This window comes from Populus trichocarpa, chromosome 3, assembly GCF_000002775.5.
Source record: "Populus trichocarpa isolate Nisqually-1 chromosome 3, P.trichocarpa_v4.1, whole genome shotgun sequence".
Taxonomy (NCBI): Eukaryota; Viridiplantae; Streptophyta; class Magnoliopsida; order Malpighiales; family Salicaceae; genus Populus; species Populus trichocarpa.
The window spans coordinates 1678202-1700578 of record NC_037287.2 but is presented as its reverse complement, the minus strand read 5'-3'; the positions used below and the strand labels follow the sequence as shown (position 1 = coordinate 1700578).

The 22377-nt window shown below is 31.8% G+C and overlaps 3 protein-coding genes across 4 annotated transcripts; all 3 read left to right on the top strand.

Annotated features, from left to right (window-relative positions):
• Positions 1-1047: 1047 nt before the first annotated feature.
• LOC7480755 (transmembrane 9 superfamily member 1) lies at positions 1048-8268 on the top strand. Its single transcript, XM_024597335.2, has 12 exons — positions 1048-1350; positions 2303-2498; positions 2610-2714; positions 3045-3062; positions 3151-3248; positions 3332-3484; positions 3656-3793; positions 4085-4251; positions 5889-5983; positions 6066-6439; positions 7288-7561; positions 7906-8268. The coding sequence occupies exons 1-12, from the start codon at positions 1255-1257 to the stop codon at positions 7971-7973; spliced, it is 1782 nt and encodes a 593-aa protein (XP_024453103.1). The 5' UTR covers positions 1048-1254; the 3' UTR covers positions 7974-8268.
• Positions 8269-10127: 1859 nt separating this feature from the next.
• Positions 10128-10911, top strand: LOC7480754 (ferredoxin-A). The gene has a single exon (XM_002304017.4). It carries the CDS (start codon positions 10258-10260, stop codon positions 10705-10707), a length of 450 nt encoding a protein of 149 aa, XP_002304053.1. The 5' UTR covers positions 10128-10257; the 3' UTR covers positions 10708-10911.
• A 4779-nt stretch (positions 10912-15690) lies between these two features.
• LOC7480753 (multiple organellar RNA editing factor 1, mitochondrial) lies at positions 15691-18427 on the top strand. 2 transcript variants are annotated; one of them, XM_024598194.2, is made up of 5 exons: positions 15691-16137; positions 16217-16314; positions 16420-16485; positions 16707-17581; positions 17714-17858. In XM_024598194.2, the coding sequence occupies exons 1-5, from the start codon at positions 15776-15778 to the stop codon at positions 17741-17743; spliced, it is 1431 nt and encodes a 476-aa protein (XP_024453962.2). In that variant the 5' UTR covers positions 15691-15775; the 3' UTR covers positions 17744-17858. The 2 variants fall into 2 exon arrangements, with proteins under 2 accessions (XP_024453962.2, XP_006385203.3); XM_006385141.3 differs by lacking the exon at positions 17714-17858 and adding an exon at positions 17965-18427 and having other exon boundaries at positions 15692-16137.
• Positions 18428-22377: the final 3950 nt, after the last annotated feature.

Here is a 22377-nt window from a genome sequence, read left to right as displayed (position 1 = left end):
AAGTAAAAAATTAATGATAATAAAATGTTAAATTGCACTTTTAAAAAAACCATTAAAGGAAAAAAAATGCACTAAAAAACAACATATAAAATAGGGTAGATTCATCTCCCCCCTAAAAACCTATTTTAACCAAACAACATTTTAAAAACACTCTCAAAACACCTATAAATCAGTTTATCATCCTAAAAAACCCCAAAAACGATTTTAAAACATAAAATCAAATAGGGTTAGATTTTTCTTCCATGACCTTGATCTATTTTTTTTATATATAATGTTAAGATTTCAAAAAACCACCATAAAACTAATTTCTTTGAATGGAACATGTGGACACTAAGATAAACCAATTTTATGGTCGGAATATGAAAAAATAATGACTTTTTCTCTATGCTAAATTTCAACAAAACCTTTTATCTCCTTAAAAACCAGGGACTTGAAAATTATAAAAAATAAAGTTTTGTATCGAAATTGAATTTAGAAAAACACAAGAAACATGATAGATCTAATTGTTAAATTTGGAGGACTAAACTATACCTTTTGCACCAACTTTAAACACACACCTATTTTTAGCACCTTTTCTATGTTAATCCTCTTTTATTCAATTTTGTTCATAGACAACAAATACAATTGGCTATTAACTTTGCAAATAAAGGACTCTATTGATGAAAACAAAAGTTAAGGAGACAAAACAAAAAAAAATAAAAAATACCACTCCACTCTTCAATGCATTATGAGCGTGTGAAAACTCTTCTGTTTTAGTTTATTTTTTATTATTATAAACTGTAAAATAAGCTTTATGCATTTATAATTTTTTTGAATAAAAAAACTAAAATAATTATTTTTATGGATTGAAATAAAAACCCTGCAACGTAGCTTAGACAATTAATCAAGTTATTGACTATAATTCTACAGAATGGATGGCGTATAAGAAAAGAAAATATATACACTTATTATATATATTCATTCATATTGCTTTGGACATAAATAATTAAATAAATCGTTTACTTACCAATGAAAAAGCGTGTAACAAGTCAGTCGCAAATATTAAATCCCGAGCTCCTTGCCTTACATTCCTGTCTCTTCACTCCCCCCCGCTTTCTCTCTACCTGAAAGGAAAAAAAAAAGAAAAAGAAAAATTCAGAGCTAAGCGAGAGAATTCATCTGTTTTTGAAAAAAGATTTACGAGAAAAAATCGATCTGATTCGACTTGACTGATCGAATCTGGACCATCAGATCCCACCGTCACCCTCGATCGCCATGTCCTCAGCAACCACTGCTCGATCCCTTCCTCTCCTCGCCTTCATTTCCCTCCTTATCCTCTCTCCCGCTCTCGCCTTCGACGCAGATCACAGGGTAAACGGAAGATTTGATAGCTCAAACCCTATTTGCTCTGTTTTGTTTCGTTTTGACTCAGGTGTACTGAGTCAGTCGTAACTCGCAGATCTCGTTATTCAGGTTTTATGTGTCTCGTTCCCGAATTTGACTCAGATCTGTTAGTTTTTGCGTCGTTTTCGTGTGAAAGGTGCTTAGATTATTGAATTATTGAAAAATTGGATCTGATTATGACCTGATCTTTTTTGGATTATATTTTAGGGAATTATTTGGCTGGTTTTTCATTAGGAAACAATTTTTGTAACTTATTTAGATTTGATACCTAAAAACATTAACGTAACAATGGGTTTAAATGTTAGGTTGATTGGTGTTCATGGATCGAGTTTTGATTTCGCAAATGGCAGTTTATGCATTACATTGTGAAAGGTGCTTCGTGTGTATAGTGTTTGTTGGTGAGATTTGATGTGGAAATTCACTCTGGGTTCAATATGTTATGTTTTATGGATAGGATGAACTTAGTTAGGAGCCATCGAGTTTGGATTTGTTGAGGAAAGATTTTGGGAACAAATGTTAGCTGTAGTGGACTTGTGACTTGGAATGCTGAAGTGGTTTGCATCTTTTGTTTGCTTTAAAACTTTTGTTTTCATATATGTTTGCGGGGAATGAGAATAATTGACTATGCATGATTTTGGATGATGAGAGAATACTGGAAAGAGTGACTGGCCATATAGAGAGGGACAGACATTCCATTTTCGGTAGTAAACTGACGTTTCTTCTCTTAATCTTTTAATAATAAGATGTGATTTCTGACTTGGTGTGAGCTAACTTGGCTCAATCTTTTCTCATATGATCCGGGGTCAAAATGATTTTCCTGATGGTTTTATTTAAATGAAATGAATTCTTTAGTCAACCACTTACTATGCTTTTAATTTACCCCCCAATTGCAATTTTGTTTTTTAAATTATGTCTGCAGTATGGACAAGAGGAACCCGTTAAACTATGGGTAAATAAAGTGGGTCCTTATAACAATCCACAAGAGACATACAATTATTACAGCCTTCCATTTTGCCATCCATCTGGTGATGTTGCTACACACAAATGGGGTGGCCTCGGTGAGGTCCTTGGTGGCAATGAGCTTATTGATAGCCAGATTGACATAAAGTTTGGGAGTATGTAAATTCTTTTCTTGCACATTAACTTGTCTGGTGGAATGTGTCCAGAAATTTTTTGTTGCATTTATTTGACACCTATTTTTTTCCCCATATTTTTGTTTTTAACAGAGAATGTGGACAAAGGTGTCACTTGTCAGCTTGAGCTTGATGAAGCAAAGGTCAAACAATTCAAGGATGCAATTGAGAACAATTATTGGCTTGAATTCTTTGTGGGTATGTTTTGAGCTGTATTCTCAGATGTGTTCCTGATGTGGGTGAAAGCATTGGGTGTGTATTTTTATTCTATATCAGTGTGTTTAGGCTTCTGTTAATTTAATGCTCACAATTCCTCTACTCTGCCTGTGCATCCTTCCCTCCGCTTCCCTCTACTATTCAAGGATGCAATTGAGAACAATTATTGTTTTTTTTTTTTTGAGGTTTATGTGATCTTTTGAACTATATCATTGGACTAAATTTCTTTTGCATGTCGGAATGCTCACCGTTTACTTTTCTGGCCTCTTTTCTCATGGTTCATGATCTTTGGGATTCTGATTGCAAGTTCAGATGATCTGCCATTATGGGGTATGTACTTGCAGGACTTGTATTGTTGTACTTTTCTCTCAACGTGACTGGATAGTTTATTCTTGTATTTATCCTTATTATATTTTAGGGTTTGTTGGTGAATTGCGTCCTGATAAGAATGGTGAAAATGGCAAGCATTTCCTTTTCACGCACAAGAGCATTACTATCCAATATAATAAAGATCAGGTTTATGGATCCTGAACTTCCATATGACTTTCTATTAATGTCTTTATTTTTTTTTATCAATGTTAAAGCATCTTTGCTTGCAGATTATTCACGTCAATCTCACACAAGAAAATGCAAAGCCCCTTGAATCTGGGAGAATTTTGGACTTGACATACTCTGTCAAATGGAGTTTGACTAATGTCAGTTTTGCACGTCGCTTTGATGTTTATTTGGACTACCCCTTCTTTGAGCATCAGGTAAAAAGTGATGTTGGTTCAGTTTTGTGCTTCCAATTGTTTGCTATTCTTGATTTAAAAAGTATCATTAGTTCTACAAAAGCATTTTGATTATTTGTTGGATCATTGGCTGTTTAATTGTAATTTGTTTAACACTTACTTATTTTGCTGTAAATGCATTTGAAAGTGCAGATCCATTGGTTTTCCATCTTCAATTCATTCATGATGGTTATCTTTCTCACCGGTTTAGTGTCAATGATTTTGATGCGGACTCTTAGAAATGACTATGCAAAATATGCTCGGGAAGATGATGACCTTGTGGAATCTCTGGTAATGCTTCTCTATATTCTAATTTAATGGGTATTATTATTGTTATTGTTTATTTGACGGGTTTACTGAGAATATTTTTTTTTTCATTATTATTGTTATTGTTTATTTTGATAGGTTTCCTGAGAATAATTTTTATCTTTGGCTTTTTTTTTTAAAGACTGAATTCTAGTAGATTCTTCATTGTCAGATTGCTGTTTTTTTTTTTCATCAATATATTTTTTCCTCATGTAAGTAACTGCAATAGAACTGTAACTTGTGAAATTGTGCAAATTATCCTGACATTTTTCTCAGGAAAGAGATGTTAGTGAGGAGACTGGTTGGAAACTTGTTCATGGAGATGTTTTCCGGCCACCTCGCAGTATGGTTCTTCTCTCAGCTGTTGTTGGAACAGGTGCTCAGCTAGCGTTGCTTGTGCTTCTTGTCATCTTGATGGCAATTGTTGGAACGTTGTATGTCGGGTATGTTGAGATTTTACTCTGAAACACATGGATTAACCTTTGTCAACTTAGATAGTCTCTATTATCGTATACAAATTATCATATTTATATGTTTTATACTTTATCATTGATAGTTAATTAGCAAGCAGGTAAATTTGATATTTGACCTTACAATCTATAGTGGTTATCATCTCTTTGGATTATGTTGCTGGGATGCTTAGTGGTTGCAATTTCCTGGAAGTTCCCTTGAATTTATCCTCTTGTTATACCCTGCAGTCTTTTTTAACATGGTATCCAATTAAGATTTGTATACAAGTTGTCTTGCAAGCTACATGTTAAAACAACTGCCAAGGATTTGTTGACTTCAATTTTATTCCCCGTGTGGAATCAATATGCCCTCCTTTCATCTTCTTAGGATGTCTACAATCTGCCATTATGTACTTGTTAGATCTTTTTTCTGTTTGATTCAAACAACTTTAATTCAAACAACCTTAACATTTCCCTTCCTCTTTTTCCCATTGAACAAACCACCAAACCAAAACAAACAGAAATCTCCAAGGGGCATGCATCTCTTTGCAGGTAATCTTTACCCAACGGATCCATGTAGCGTACCTGTACTCCTTTCCTCTATTTTATTCAACCACCCCCTACTTGTTATCCCAAGACTATGATATTCTCCTGGACTAAACTTTATCAGCAGGGAGATCTGAGGGAAGGGTTAGCTGTGGAGATTGAGAATCCCTTTGACTGTGCTCTTGTCAATGACAGGATTGCAAAATAGTGGTGCATGAATTTGTAAAAGATGTATTCATGGCCATAAATGATATTCTGCTGTCATTGATGTTTGAGATGTTGACATCACCTTCATACGCCATGGTGTCAGTGGGTTAGGAACCATGGATTCAGTGCAATTGGTGGTGCAAGTTTGGTGTTCTTTAATTGGCATAAAGAAATTAATGAGTGGATTAGCATTTGAGAATTCTCTTGGCAACGATTTTGGATGAGTCAACTTTGGATTCTTGGAATACTTTGGCTGTGTGCTGGGATTGAGTTCAATATACATTTACAAATACAGACACAGAATTGGATTCATTTGGTTAATGCAATTTCAGGCTCTGCTGTTTCATTGACTGGAATTAATGCCTCATTAGTTAACAACAAATTTAGTTTTATCGTGCTTCCTCATTTTTCGTCATGGTGTACCCGTTACTGAAATTGAGAGGCATGTACTTGTGTTTTGAGCTTTTCAAATATAACTTCAATCTTCTTTGATAATGAATCATGCATATTGGTTTTGAATGGTTGCGTTCATCTTTAAATGATTCTATCATGGATTTATGGTGATGTTGAATTTGTTTGGATTTGGATGTGGTTGGCTGCTGAAAATGCTGTCCAAGTGGATAAAAGGGAAAGGATATGCTGGACATTTGTGAAAGAACTTTTAATCTGAAGAGTGATTTGATCTGTCTATTAACTTGATGATATTGTAAATTATCCTATTTACTTTGGTCTTTGGTTGGAGACTGAATGTCTTGAAACTATTATGTAAACTGTAACCAGTGAATTGTTTTTTGGGGGGTTCTTTTTGCTGTAATTTTTCCTTCCCTTTCAATCATTTGTCTTGTGTGGTAAAGTTTGATGGTATTTTTGTGTTGCAGGAGAGGAGCTATTGTCACGACATTCATAACATGCTATGCTCTCACATCATTCATTGCTGGTTATGTGAGTGGAGGGATGTACTCTCGCCATGGAGGTACGTATCTTCATCCATCAGTCAGCTGATTTTTCTGTTTTCTGTCTTCATCATTTGCTTATGGTTCTATTGTGGTTAACAGGCAAAAATTGGATCAAGTCGATGATTCTCACCGCTTGTCTCTTTCCATTTATGTGCTTTGGGGTTGGGTTCATCCTGAACACAATTGCCATTTTCTATGGATCTTTAGCAGCCATTCCCTTTGGCACCATTGTGGTAGTTTTTGTAATATGGGCTTTTATTTCCTTCCCTCTGGCTCTTCTTGGCACTGTTGTTGGAAGAAATTGGAGTGGTGCTCCAAACAATCCATGTCGTGTGAAAACCATTCCCCGTCCAATTCCTGAGAAGAAATGGTACCTCACACCATCTGTGGTTTCGATGATGGGAGGACTTTTGCCCTTTGGCAGCATATTCATTGAGATGTACTTTGTCTTCACATCCTTCTGGAATTACAAGGTGAAATTTTTTGTTTTATTGTTGATTGGCACAAGTAAAAATATCTCAATCTCATGTATAATGATTGTTTCTCGATACCCTTAATTTTAACTCTGTGTTTTTGTGGTGCAAATTTTGTATCAGCTCGAGGGCATAAAACTGTCATCTAAAAGTGTATGACAGTAGTTTGATACTCACCTGATTTCAAGCAAGTTTGATTCTAGAAAAACCTTGTTGCCTAATGACTTATCTTGAGTTCTGTTTCTTAAGGGCACGGACATGCTTGTCTATGTTTGACCAAATCTTTTTAAACGAATGAAGAACTGCAACGGAATTCTTTTCCTACCCAGAAAAAGCATGCTGCAAATATGTTATATACTGAAAAGTTTTCCCGGGTACCCCCTATTCTAGTTTTTTATTGCCTTTTAACTGATTGGAAGGCATGTTTAGATTGGTTTTACGTATATTAAAATATTTCTGATCACTTAATTTTTTTTTTGTTTTCATGGATGAGAACGCAAAAAACAAATGATGATACAAATTAAGCTATGTTTTTCCTTCACAGCTCACTAACCTTGCTTCTGATCACTTAATTTTTGATCACTTAATTTTTTTTTTGTTTTCATGGATGAGAACCCGAAAAACAAATGATGATACAAATTAAGCTATGTTTTTCCTTGACAGCTCACTAACCTTGCTTCTGATCACTTAATTTTTGATCATTTGTTTTATGTATATTAAAATATTTCTGATCACTTAATTTTTTTTTTGTTTTCATGGATGAGAACCCAAAAAACAAATGATGATACAAATTAAGCTATGTTTTTCCTTGACAGCTCACTAACCTTGCTTCTGCTGCTGGTTGACAGGTCTACTATGTGTACGGGTTTATGCTGCTTGTTTTCCTGATTCTCATTATTGTAACAGTTTGCGTGACAATTGTGGGAACATATTTCTTGCTTAATGCTGAGAACTATCACTGGCAGTGGACTTCATTCTTCTCTGCTGCCTCAACAGCTGTTTATGTGTACTTGTACTCAATATATTACTTCTATGTGAAGACTAAGATGTCGGGCTTCTTCCAGACAAGCTTCTATTTTGGATACACTTTGATGTTCTGTCTTGGATTGGGAATTCTCTGTGGTGAGTTTTGTATTTTTGTTGTTTATACTGCACAATGCCCTAGTTGCTATCGCCTTTGTGTTGACTGAATTAATGTCCATTCTCATTAAATCCTCCTTGTTTCTCATGGGAAACAGATTATACTTGTTGGTAGTTTTGACCTCTAGTAAATTCGTGATGAGGCCCCTGATACAATCATTTGCTGGTTGATAGCAAATACCAGCAATTTTTGTAGTAATTGATGCAATTTGCAACTGAATTGGCCATGAATCAGGGATCAAGATCAAGGATGTCCTTATCGTTGTACCCTTTTTTTGGTTCTTTCTCATAATGATTGATATGATTATTATTTTTTTCATGCGCAGGAGCTGTTGGTTATTTAGGCTCAAATTTGTTTGTGAGGAGGATCTACAAGAACATAAAATGCGACTAGAACTTCAGCGAGGAAATGTAGACCTCAAAGTGCTTCCTCAGAGCTTGTTCTTATTGTTGAGACAATGATTTTTGAGATGAAGCCTCTGGTCATGTATGGGGAACTCAACAATGCACAGATATAACAGGGTTTTGGGATGGGGGATATATTCTTCGTTCTCTGGAAAAAAGGAAGCCTTGAGATGTTTTTTGGTTATCTTCCCCGGCTGTAAGTGAAGGTCTTAATTTAGAATTAAGAGATTGTTTTTGTAATCTGTGAAGCTAGAAAAATATATCAAACGCCTTTCATTTTGTTATACGCTTTCTCATGGAAGTAGGTACACTACACGAAGGACTGATACCCATTTTCCTTTCTTTTTTTTTGTTGAATTTGTTCTTATTATTTACTGATCTTGGGAAGAATCGTCATGTTCAGGTTCTGGAAATTCTTTCTGCGCTGCTTATAAACTATCTATGCTATTTTTGCAGTTCTCTGGAAACTTTTATTGAACAGTACTTCGCATCTCGGCAGGGCCAGTTTTCTGGTTTCCTCTAAACATGAATTGAGCCCTTTGAATGCGCATTCATAATTTTCGAAACCAGGATGGCCTGCCTTAGGGTTTGTATTTGTCCAACTTTGTAGCCTTGGGATTTTGAATTATGCTCTGCCTGTTTTTACCAAGTGTGTTTTTGTAGTTATAGTTTACAAAATAGTAGGTTAAAAAACAAAAACTATAATTGATCTTAACCCATGTTTAAAAGAGAGTTTTTAAAACTATTATTGTACATGTACTAAAAGAAAATATTTTTTCACTGTAGAAATGATGTAATTTTTATTTTTTTCACGATAGTGATAGCGAATATGTAGTTTTATTAGTTTCTTAGAAAAAGAAAATTTCTTCTTGTTTTTTTGTTCTTTAGATTTGGCTTGTATATCACTCTCTATATATGTTTTATTTATTATTATTTTTTTGTTATTTTTATTTTTTTATAATTTTTTAGTTGTTTTTATTACACTTTTTCTTGAAAGAAAAATATTATTATTTATTCTTCATACTCAGAATACTTATTACTCTATACTTTATTTATTTATACTATTTTTTTTTATCTTTGTTTTTTTGTAATTTTTTTTATTTGTTTTTCTTATCTTTTTTTTTTTGAAAAATTATTAAACAAAAAACTGTAGGAAAATGGTTTAACCTTTTTTAATTTCAACTTTGTCTTATTTTTTTATTATATTAAAAATTAATTTGAGATTTTAAATGTTTACATTAAAACATATATTTTACTCTTTTTTATTATATTTAAGTATTAATATTTTATTATATTTAAGTATCAATATTTTTATTCAGTTATATTTTTTTTCTTGACATTGTAATATCTGCACACTTGTTCTTTTTGCGGTAGAAAAAATATTGGATCCGCAGGCGAGTGGAACTTTTTTTTTTTGGCGCAAAATTGAAATTCTTTTTATTTATAATTGAGAATCTTTTTTTGTTAACAATATATTTGAAAAAACTTATATTTATTTTTTATAAAAATAATTATTTTACCCGCGGTGCAGTTGAAATAAACTAGGTAGTTAGCAAATGGGACTGAACATGTGATGGAGAGATAAAACGAAGGTTGAATTACAAAAACAAACTGGAGGTACACGTATGCAATTTATTTGTCAACGTGTTATGCGGTTAATGTCCTGGAGTCCATCGTGTCGGTTCGCAAAAGTCATATAAGGTTGTCGTCATTAGGGTGAAGATTTTCGTTTTTATTAAAAAAATAATTAAACTAATTTTTTTTAAAAAAATTAAAATTAGTTCAAACTGATTGGTTTTAGTTTGATTTAGTTTTCTAGAACAAAAACCAATTCAAACTGGTTTGACTTGGTTTTTTTGATTTGACTCGATTTCGGTTCAATTTTTTTAGTTTCAGATTTATAAAATTAAAACCGAATTAAAACCGAACTGGTTGATTTTTTTAAAATTATAATTAGTTTTTTATATAATTTAATTTTTTTAGTTATTTTTCTTCAATTTTCTTAATTTAATCGATTTTTTAATTTTTTACTCATCCTATCGTTAGATCCTTTTAACACCATGAAAGATAACGCAAGCCACAGAAGGTTGCCATGTGGCAGATAGGGTTCTTTTCCATGCTACTTCACCTCTCATTCCTAGCCACACCATTTCCACGAGCCTCCGACTGCCTTTGGACTCCCACATTCAGAGAGAGAGAGAGAGAGAGAGAGAGAGAGAGAGAGAGAGACTTTTTATCCGAAAGCCTTGTCTGTAAGACTGGATTGAAGAAGAATGGCAACCGCAGCAGCCCTCAGTACCAGCGCCATGGTTAGCACCTCGTTTGCTAAACAAAAGCCAGTAACAAGCCTACGGGCTCTTCCCGCCGTGGGGGAGGCGCTTTTTGGCTTAAAAGCCAGTCGAGGAGGACGTGCTAAAGCAATGGCAGCGCACAAGGTGAAGCTCATCACTCCTGACGGTGAGGAGGAGTTTGATTGCCCCACCAACGTCTACATCCTCGACCATGCTGAGGAGGCGCATGGAATGGACCTCCCATACTCATGCAGGGCTGGAGCTTGCTCTTCATGTGCTGGCAAGGTTGTGCAAGGGACTGTGGATCAGTCTGATGGTAGCTTCCTTGATGAAGACCAGATAGCGGAAGGTTGGGTTCTCACTTGTGTTGCTTATCCTACGTCTGATGTTGTCATTGAGACACACAAAGAGGAAGAGTTTAGTGCTTTTTAATCATAACTACTTAGATCTCTTTTTGTTTGTGTCGGGATCAGGCCGTGTGTTCGAGAGGGAGATATCTATGATCATTGCTAATCTTTCTTGTTGTTGAGTTTCTTCAAGTTTTTCTTCTTTCATTTTGTAGTCTCGAATGAAACTGTTGTAACTTGATAAATCTTATATGCATTCGAACTATGCCTGAAATTGATTTTTACAGTATATTTCGGAATTTATGTTTTACTTTTGGATGTTCTTGTTGATGTCAAAACCACTGTTTGTTAAACTCGTTTCAGGTCCACGTGAGACAGCCGACCAAACCCTATTCTAGGTTGAGTTTCAAATCAATCCATACAGGAGTAGTTGATTCGACGTCATTTAATTAATTTGATTGATAAACTTTTGATACAATTTACCTAATCAAAATTTGATTTTCTATTTATGTTCAAATCAATATAATTTCAATCTTTATTTTTTAAAAAAAAATCTTAAAACAAAGTTGTTTTTGATTGATTCAAGTCGATTAAAGTAGTTAACCTGCTCATCAGGTGATCTTAGCCTTGGATTAGGAGATAGGTTTAACTGAATTTAATAACTTTGATAAAAAAAAACAGAAAAGAAAAAATTAAATTGTATTTTTTCCTATCCAAATGATATTTTTGTGAAATCACTTATATTATACTAATTTACATGTTATTATTATGTTGCATGTTGGATCAATTTTTTAAACTATTTAATATTATTATTAAAACCTGATCTAGTTGGTCAACTTTAAAATCTCCTGAACTAACTTCTTATCTAGTTTAATTTTTGTTTAGTGGGAGTTCCTCAAACCTTATCCTGCCGACTTGGCCAATCCAAAAACAAACCTACTAACTTGTTAAAAATGTCCGAGTTTGAGGAAAAAAAAGATGAAATTGACAAAAAAAATCTCTCGACACGACCCCTTACCTAGCCCATATTTTAAATTAAATAATATAGGGGTTCTCATAATGTGATCCGGTCAACTTAACTTGTTTAAAAACAACTTGAATGACTGTTAAAAATAAAATCTAAGGAAGAAATTGAGGGAAAAAAAGAAGAAGAAATAAAAAGAAAAAAGAAGAGAAATGAAAGAAAATTAAACCATGTGAGAGTTGCTTTACCATAATCTAGTTGACTTGGTCAATTTAAAGGTAACCCGATCGACATATAAGAAAACGTTAGAAGATGAAATTGATAGAAAAAAACTTATTTCACCTAACTTCTTATCAAGACTAGGTTTAAAATTAAATTGTTTGAGAGTTACCCCAATATAATTTAGTTGACTTGGTCAATTTAAAAGTAACCTGAATGACTGTTCATAAAAAACCAAGGATGAAATAAATTAAAAAAATTAAAAAGAGAAAAATGAGTTGAATTGAAAATAAACAATTTACTATTCATATAAATAATAGAGCTTCACAAAGAATCCCAGTTCAGTTTATTTAACGTAGAAGGTAATTATCAAACAATTATTTTACTTAATATAAAAAACAAGGGAGGAGTTTAGACATGCAGTAGCTTTTAAGCTTAACTTGGGATAAATTTATGATTTTTACTTTCATGACTTCAAATAAATATAATTTCGATTAAATTTAATCTATTTCTAATATATTGAATTACGTGAATGGAATACCACAGCATGATTGGGGAAACTACAAGCTCTTTAAACTAAACTCCAGTGCCCTGCTCAAGGAACCTTACAAAATATATAGCATGATAACCTTGATAAATCAATACTAAATAAATTAGTAATATCGATTAAATAATATTTTTATTCAGTCTTTTCTTAGATTTAAAGGTTAAATAATATCTCAATTAATTAATAAATTTTTGTTGTTATGAAAATATTAATTTATAAAAAATTAACTGCAATAGATTCAGTAAAGGAAAGAAAACTAGTTGGGTTAGTCCTCCATGCATCTTTCAAACGCCGTCTCTTTCCTGGAAAGAGACAGACAAACACATCATAAGTCTAAATCAGAGTGCAAGAATGGATCTCACAACTGTCATTATGTTGAATTAGTTTATGTAACATGAACTACTGAACTAAATGGTAGATCTTGCCAATTCATGCAAGAAAAATAATTGCCAAAAACAAGGAAAAACATCACAATTTTACATAGTCAAAACATATAGAAAGCAAAGGAAAATTACCATCCAAATAAGAAATGAGATGCGCGGTGGAAAACAAAGGTGGATTGCTGCCTCATCACCATAATTTTAAAATCCGATAAGAAAATCGATATATGATAAGATGTAAGTCAAAGAATAAGAGAATCAACTCGGATTGATTTGATTTTTTTTCAAAAAAAATCAATTGATTTTTTACTAGATTTTATCCTAGGTTATCTAAATCGTAGGTCAACATGGTTTTCTGATTGAGTTATCCAAATTAATCATTCTTTTATTTTTTTAAACTCGAACTGATTCAGATCTCGAATCAACCCACAAATTAATTTAAGTTTTATAACTAGGCTCATCATCATTAAAATAAAGATTCTTTAACTTTTCTAGCTTTAATTTCTTTAGATATAGGATCCAAATAAATCCTATGACCAACTTTTAATTAGTTGCCAAATATATTTAGGTTGGTGTTTTTTGCATGAACCAGATTAATTGTTAGTTTAATATGTCATGTAATCAATCGGTTTATTATATATAATATTATATATATATATATATATATATATATATATTATTTATAAAGACTTAATTTATTTTTAATGTTCAAATTAATAAATCTAATATTTGATTTATGAATCTAGAGTAAAGATAAAGTCCATGGGGAAAAAATACTTTGCAAATAAAGTTATAAAATTATTATAATTATGAGATTCTTATTGCATCGAAACATTGTTCCTAAAATGTTATTGCTTGATGCACTCTTAAATATTAGACATTTATCAGAGTCGTAGAGACTAGTACATATCATGTTATTTTCTTATGAAATGAAGCAGTTGTTCTCATGAGCTGGGGTATAAGAAATACCTAGAACTAATATATAGATACTTATCAAGAGACATGTACAATGAAATAACCCATATGAGAATTTCATATGAAGAGATCACATGTATCAATGGAAAGGCTCACCTTAGATTTAAGATCCCTAAGTTATCTTATATAGATAATGTTGTACTTTGATTCTGTTACATGTTATTTTAATTGAGGTAATGAAGGGGCATATATTGAGTATAACATGAACCAAGTGAAAGTACTTAAGTGATCATGAGATGATTCATTACTGTAGGTGAATTAGAAAAAATATTCTATTTATTCTCAAATAGTATTGACTGATAAATCTTTGGTCAGGGTAGAATGAGATTTGAAAAGAATTTCAAATCTTATTCAAACGATAAATGACTATTATATAGAGAACAAACATGATTTAACATGACAAATATACTTTATGCTTTAATGTTAAATCAAAACATTATTGATGAAAGGATGTTAATTACAATGAGAAACTGGTCACTAAAATGTTAAGTTAAATCACTAATCACTTTTCTAATATTTGGAGAATCATGACATGTCGCTAGACAATGCACTTGATCTTCAAATATAAATTAATTAATTGTTAAATTGATAATAAATTAAATTGTTTAATTTATTTAATTATATTTAATTAGAATTATAATTTATATTTGAACCAATATATCGATGCATTTGATCTTCAAATATAAATTAATTACTTGTTAAATTGATAATAAATTAAATTATTTAATTCTATTTAATTATAATTATAATTTATATTTGGACCAACATATTAGAAACCTAATAAGATACACATATTAAGAACCATTAGTCAGAAATTAAACCGAGATAATTTAATTAAGTATGACTTGATTAAAATATATTTTTAAAATTAAGGACTATAATATAATTAATATAGAAATTATATTTTTAGACCTATAAAAATCATACTTATAATTATAATTTATATTTGGACCAACATATTATAAACCTAATAAGATACACATATTAAGAACCATTAGTCATAAATTAAACTGAGATAATTTAATTAAGTATGACTTGATTAAAATATATTTTTAAAATTAAGGAGTAGAATATAATTAATATAGAAATTATATTTTTAGACCTAGAAAAACTAAGTAAGGACTTGATTAGGTTAATTTCTAAAATTATCCTAAATTAATACATGAATATTATTCAAGGGGCAAATTGATATTTTATCAATTTATAGGGTTTCTCATATTTTTTTATAAATAGTAAGCTATCCCTCTTATTTTTTTAGTGGTTGTTTGTTAGATTTACGTAAGTCACAAGATAAAAAGTTAACACTTTGGGTATGACAATCTCTCTCTTCTAAATAAAAATTTAAGAGATTTTTTATTGTGGTTCATATGAATTATCATTGGAAGTTGTACAATTGAATGACTTGTGGTTTACAACAATTCAAACTTTAAATATTTATTTAAAGTAAAAAAAATCAGATCTTCAGGTAATAAATTCTTAAACAACTCTAGATTTGTCTAACGGGATCCTAGAAACTCCCGAATAATTTTATTTTATTATTCATGTTGCATGTATAATATTCGGGAATCCAACATTAATAACATAATTCAATAATCTTAAGGCCTTTTTTAAATGAGAAATATTTTTTTAACAAGTTTTAACTTAAATATTTCTTTTATAATATTTAAAGAGAGAAACAAGAGAGTAAAGTTTTTTTTTTTAAGTTGAGTGAAGATATTTATATTATTTTTAATGATTCTCAAATTTAATTCTTTTTTATTATTTATCTATTTTTTAAAAAAAGTGGGACTAGTATGTATTTCTTCTTTAAAGTGGGACTAGTATGTAACTCATACGACATCTTAATGGAGGGATCACATTATAAAAACATCTTAAGTTAAGGAACTACATAAATCCAAGAAATAATAGAGGTACTACATTAAGAAAATTCTCAAAGTAGAGGGACTAAATAATGCAATTAATCCTGAAAAACAGCTGCTCAGGTACTAGAGCGGGAGGGTGAGTGTCTTACCAAAAAGAAAAGAAATTCCTAAACCCGCTCTAAAACCCTAGCACTCACGATTACGCCATGGCGCTCCGCCTCCTCCGCCTCCGTCGAACCCTAACTCCACTCTCTTCCACACTGCAACGTCCTTTCTCCATTCCTGTACCAATCGCACCACCAGCCGCACAGTCCCCCACAATCATTTCCCGATCGCGGGTTTTCACAGGAACCAGGGTGTCGATGATGTCAACGACGACGGCGAGACCAGAGAAAAAGTACAAGCTTTACGAGGACGGAGACGAAATCACTGAGGACACAATTCTGTTCCCAGGCTGCGATTACAATCACTGGCTCATCACCGTTGATTTCCCCAAAGATCCCAAACCCTCTCCTGAAGAAATGGTCGCTACTTATGAACGAATCTGTGCCCAAGGACTCAACATCAGGTTATTATTTATTTATTGATTTATTTATTTTTAGCTTGAAATCTATATATAATTAATGCTGTTGTGATGTTTTTTGAAGTATTGAGGAGGCGAAGAAGAAGATTTATGCTTGTAGCACAACTACTTATCAAGGGTTTCAGGCTTTGATGTCTGAACAGGAGTCAGAAAAGTTTAAAGGTCGGGTTTTGTCAGTCGGTTTGTCTCTGTTTTTAGCATTCTTAGTTTGTGCATTGTTATTGTCTGGAATGCTTGCTGACTTGTTATGTATGATGGTTTAAACAGATGTTCCTGGGGTTGTTTTTGTACTACCTGATTCGTATATTGATCCAGTGAACAAGGAATACGGAGGTCAGGTTTTTCTCCTTGTGATTAAAATTTGTTTGTTCTGTTCAGTAGTTAAATTTGTATTTGGGTTATTGCGTGATATATTTAGGGTTTTTGTTTTACTTGTTTAAGCTAGTATTAGTCCTTTAACTTTGGTAGTTTTGGTTATTGCACAAGTTAGTTAAAATGCAGAATGATTTGGTTTGTTAGGATGGTGATTTAAACTGATGTAATCTGCTTTGCAGGAGACAAGTATGAAAATGGAGTGATTACTCCGAGACCACCCCCAGTTCATAGAGGGGGAGAAAGACGGTATGAGCGGAATAGAAGTCCACCTAGATTTAACCAGCAAGGAGGTCCAATGCCAAATCATCAAGGGCCGCCACCCCAGCACGGTCAACAAGGGCACATGCAAGGAGGTGGTAGTAACTATGGTCCTCAACAAAATTACCCACCACAGCAAAACCGTGGTCCTCCAGGGCCAGGCGGTAGTATGCCGATGATCAATAGGGATCATGCCCCTGGAGGGAGGAACACAAATCAAGGACAGCAAGGAAATCTTTATCCCCCAGCACAGCAAGCTTACAACCCAGGACAGCATGGAAACCATTATCCCCCAGGACAGCAAGGTTACAACCAAGGACAGCAGGGGAATCTTTATCCCCCGGGACAGCAAGGTTACAACCAAGGACAGCATGGAAATCATTATGCCCCAGATCAAAGGAGCTTCCTGCAAGGAGATCCCAGGGATCATGGATCTCCTGGGCAAAGAGATTATAGGGGAGGTGACAGGAATTATTCTCCCACCCATGCTGGAAACTATGGGCAAGGTGGAAATACTGGCATTGGACAACGTCACCTAGGTGATGGTCAGAAGTCTGCACAAATTGAGCAGATGAGCACTCAGGGAGAGCAAGGGAACTACGCACCAACAGGGCAACCGGGGTGGTCAGACCAAGTAAGGCAACCCCCTGTTAGAAACTATGGGCAAGGTGGAAATACTGGCTATGGACAACATAACCCAGGTGATGGTCTGAGGTCCGCACAAATGGAGCAGAGGAGCACGCAAGAAGAGCAAGGGAACTATGCACCACCAGGGAAACCAGGGTGGTCAGACCAAGTAAGGCACTCCCCCATTAAGTAATTAACTAGAACCTCTTTTTAGTTTTTAGATTATACCTGGGTGGTGAGATGGAGGAAGAATGATTTACAGAGCCTTACATACTTGTATGACGTGTAGGTTTGTTTTCAGGTTGATAGATTAAAACGTCATCTTGTGTAACTAGGTTAGCTGGTGACTGGTTACAAGTTAGATGACAGGAAAGTTTCATCAAGAGTCTTGTGATTGCTGTCACGCAATTACCAACTGATCTATCGTGGGAAACTGGATACTGCTGAAATGCGAGGAGAAGTTGAACACTATATCAACTTTAAGAAAGAGCTAGCTCCTTTTTGCCATTTACCATATCATCTTGTTTCACTCATCCTTATTGGGTTGTGCAGGGAGGATATTGAGAAGACTCTGATGGTTCTTTGAGGTGGAAGAGAGAATGGAAATCACCTTCGTCTTTCAATTTTCATTGTCACGAGTCAGCAGGAAATAAACATTCGATGTCTGTTTTGGTAAATAGTCTTGTGTTTGTTGTTGCCTATATGAGACTAGGAAAGTAGGAATGCGTCTGTTTTTTTATTGGACTGCTCGAACTTTTCTATGAGGTTGCCAGGTTATGCATGTCTTCATACAATCTGTCTGTCAACTTTTTTTCCTCAATTTCAATGGGAATGATCTTATAGGAAAAAAAAAAAAAAACAGTCTGGGGTTTTTTTTAGGGTGCATGCATTGCTCTGTAATGTCACCATACCATACGTTTAGTTACTAGAAAGCAAGTATTCTGTATTCAGCTGACTTTTTGAGCTCCTAGGAAATAAAATGTTGATGCTACTTTAAGTTTCTAGTAGAAAACAAGTTCGGCTGCTTTTACAATTGATTCTGGCAGCTATGTCTCTTGACAATTTGTTTACATAAAATTCAGTTTGGAGAAGTCAGTTTCCCTATGTGGTAATGAATATCATGAGGTGGGGCGGCAAAGTTATTATAAAACAAATTGAAAAATATACGAATCATAGAAAGAGTATTAATATTAATTAAAAACTAAAGTGGAAAGTTGATCTTCATTGTAGCAAAAGATATTGATAAATGTACATGGAAATATTTGGATTAGTGACATGGATAAATTCTTATTTTCTTATTTAATTGTATGGAAATAAAAATGGATATTCATAGAAAAAACAATGATTTAAATTTTGAAAAAAGTTAACAAATCTTTTTTTTTATTAGAAACATGGTTTATTAAATAAAAAAAATGAAGGCAATTAAAATAAAAATTAGAAAAAAAATAATTCTATTGAATTTAAATAAGGAGTAAAAAATGTGCCTTTCTAATCAAAACTCTCTTTTTACAAATTATTTCTTCTTTTTTAGAAATATTGTTTTTTTAATAAAAAAATATCATAATTAAAAAAAAACTTCAATAAAAAAACACAAAAAATCATAAATTGATAAAAAAAAATAAAAAAAATGAATAAAAACATTTAAAAATTTACAATAAAAAAATAAAACAAATATCTTATTGCATTAGATGTTCATGAGGGATTTTCTTTTAAAAAAATGAATCATATTAAGTTCATATATAACTATTAAAAAAGTAATGGTTAGTTTTACCTTGAAAACAATGGTGTAATTGAAAAAATATGAATAATTTTATCTAAAGTGTATCATATTATATAAAAAAACCTTATAAGCTCAAAATGATAAAGCTATTTTTTAATTAAAAAAAGAGAGAAAAAGGGTAGACATCCCGTGTGTCTAGCCCAAAATAATAAAGTCCAGGCACGCTTCAAGCTTAGGGGTGGAAGGCCAGGTTTGTACGCTTGATTTATTTTTTTTTAATAAAAAAGATAGACATGTAGCCCATTCCTGCATAATTTTTTAAATAGCATCAACCACATTCTTCTCATGTCAATTGTATACAACATTTTGTGACCATTAAAGCTTATTCTTGTGGTGAAAAAAATTAAAATTTAAGTTTTTAGATCTTAAAAGATTAATGCCTTGTTTATTTTCAGGAATTCATTTTTCTGAAAACTATTTTCCTCACTTTTCTATGTTTGGTAAACATTTGGAAAGTTGGTCAAGGAAAATAAATTCCGGTCAAAGGAAAAGGTAATGTTTTATGGCATGAAAGTGTTTTTCTTTTCTTATCCTAAGGAAAACACTTTCCCTTGTTTACAAAAAAACATAACATCGTGTGTTCATAATACAAATCCCTAACTCTCTTTCTCTCAAATCTCTTTACAGAACAATTGAAGCATTTTTATCAGCTCTTCTTTCAGGTTATTTTTTTTCTCAAATGTCTATTTATTATTTGTCTTATGTTTTCATCTTTTTGTTTAATCTGTAGTTATAATAATGATATAAATCTTGTGATATAATTTGCTGCATTTTTTTCACGGTTTATCTTGTTTAATTTGCTGCAATCCATGCTCTGTATTTTTTCCAAAAACCAAACAAAACATCAAAACCATTCAAACACAGCAAACCCTAACCCATGCTCTGTATTTTTTCGAGAAACCAAACAAAACATCAAAACCATTAATAGGTTTTATTTATGAAAAATTTCACAAGGTTATATCTCTATAATATTATATGACATATATAGTTATATTTTATAAAATAAACTATATATGAATATATGATATAATAAAAAAATTCATCATTACACTTTTTAGATTTTATTCTTTTATTGTAAGTGATTAAATATTTATATTTAATATTTTTCATATATTAGATATATTTGAAAAAAAAATTAATTCATTAAAAAATTATTTTTCAGTTCATTTTTCATAACATAACCAAACACTGGAAAATATTTTCCAGTTCATTTTCCATAACACTACCAAACATCGAAAAATAATTCACTTTTCAGGAATTCACTTTCTAAGAAAACCACTTTCCAAAAAAAACTATTTTCCAGCAAACAAACAGGGTCTAAATCTCAATTATTTTTCTCCAAAAACATAGAAAAACCATCATATATACTTCCATGACTATTTTTAATTTCAAAACACATTTTAATTTGACAAAAAAACTCAAAATCAAATCATATTAATTTTTTTTAGCTTGAAACTATATTCATTGAGTTCACCTTTTAAAGATGAATATAAAGACATCAAAATCATAGTTTTTAGTGGCCAAAATTTGACAATTCAAGAGCTTTCCTCATTTTTTTTCTATAAATTTTTTCTCTTTTGTAGACTTTGAAAAATAAACTGAAAGACCAAAACATAAAACCAAAGAATAGAGACTATGAATTGCTCTGTAATGTCCGGGGTTTGTTTTTAGGGTGCATGCATTGCTCTGTAATGTCACCCTACCATACGTTTAGTTACTAGAAAGCAAGCATTCTGTATTCAGCTGACTTTTTGAGCTCCTAGGAAATAAAATGTTGATGCTCCTTTAAGTTTCTAGTAGAAAACAAGTTCGGTTGCTTTTACAATTGATTCTGACAGCTATGTCTCTTGACAATTTGTTTACAGAAAATTCAGTTGGAGAAGTCAGTTTCCCTATGTGGTAATGAATATCATGAGGTGGGGCGGCAAAGTTATTATAAAACAAATTGAAAAATATATGAATCATAGAAAGAGTTATTAATATTAATTAAAAACTAAAGTGGAAAGTTGATCTTAAAATGGATAAATTATTATTTTCTTATTTAATTGTATGGAAATAAAAATGGATATTCATAGAAATAACAATGATTTAAATTTTGAAAAAAGTTAACAAATCTTTTTTTTTATTAGAAACATGGTTTATTAAATAAAAAAAATGAAGGCAATTAAAATAAAAATTAGAAAAAAAATTCTATTGAATTTAAATGAGTAAAAAATGTGCCTTTCTAATCAAAACTCTCTTTTTACAATTTTTTTCTTCTTTTTTAGAAATATTGTTTTTTAATAAAAAATTATCATAATTGAAAAAACTTCAATAAAAAAACACAAAAAATCATAAATTGATAAAAAAATAATATAAAAATGAATAAAAAACATTTAAAAAATTACAATAAAAAATAAAACAAATATCTTATTGCATTAGATGTTCATGAGGGATTTTCTTTTAAAAAAATGAATCATATTAAGTTCATATATAACTATTAAAAAAGTAATGGTTAGTTTTACCTCGAAAACAATGGTGTAATTGAAAAAATATAAATAATTTTATCTAAAGTGTATCATATTATATAAAAAAACCTTATAAGCTCAAAATGATAAAGCTATTTTTTAATAAAAAAAAAAAGAGAGAAAGGGTAGACATCCCGTGTGTCTAGCCCAAAATAATAAAGTCCAGGCACGCTTCAAGCTTAGGGTGGAAGGCCAGGTTTGTACGCTTGATTTATTTTTTTTTAATAAAAAAGATAGACATGTAGCCCATTCCTGCATAATTTTTTAAATAGCATCAACCACATTCTTCTCATGTCAATTGTATACAACATTTTGTGACCATTAAAGCTTATTCTTGTGGTGAAAAAAATTAAAGTTTAAGTTTTTAGATCTTAAAAGATTAATGCCTTGTTTGTTTTTAGGAATTTATTTTTCTGAAAACTAATTTCCTCACTTTTCTATGTTTGGTAAACATTTGGAAAGTTGGTCAAGGAAAATGAATTCCGGTCAAAGGAAAAAGTAATGTTTTATGGCAGGAAAGTGTTTTTTTTTTTCTTATCCTAAAAAAAACACTTTCTCTTGTTTACAAAAAAACATAACATAGTGTGTTCAGAATATAAATCCATAACTCTCTTTCTCTCAAATCTCTTTACAGAACAATTGAAGCATTTCTATCAGCTCTTTTTTCAGGTGATTTTT

Coding starts and splice junctions, on each gene's coding strand:
- LOC7480753 (XM_024598194.2), top strand. CDS start 15,776: ATGGCGCTCCGCCTCCTCCGCCTCCGTCGAACCCTAACTCCACTCTCT. Junction 16,486..16,706: donor AGTGAACAAGGAATACGGAG/GTCAGGTTTTTC, acceptor TCTGCTTTGCAG/GAGACAAGTATGAAAATGGA. Junction 17,582..17,713: donor AACCAGGGTGGTCAGACCAA/GTAAGGCACTCC, acceptor GTTTGTTTTCAG/GTTGATAGATTAAAACGTCA.
- LOC7480754 (XM_002304017.4), top strand. CDS start 10,258: ATGGCAACCGCAGCAGCCCTCAGTACCAGCGCCATGGTTAGCACCTCG.
- LOC7480755 (XM_024597335.2), top strand. CDS start 1,255: ATGTCCTCAGCAACCACTGCTCGATCCCTTCCTCTCCTCGCCTTCATT. Junction 3,249..3,331: donor TCCAATATAATAAAGATCAG/GTTTATGGATCC, acceptor CTTTGCTTGCAG/ATTATTCACGTCAATCTCAC. Junction 6,440..7,287: donor CATCCTTCTGGAATTACAAG/GTGAAATTTTTT, acceptor GCTGGTTGACAG/GTCTACTATGTGTACGGGTT.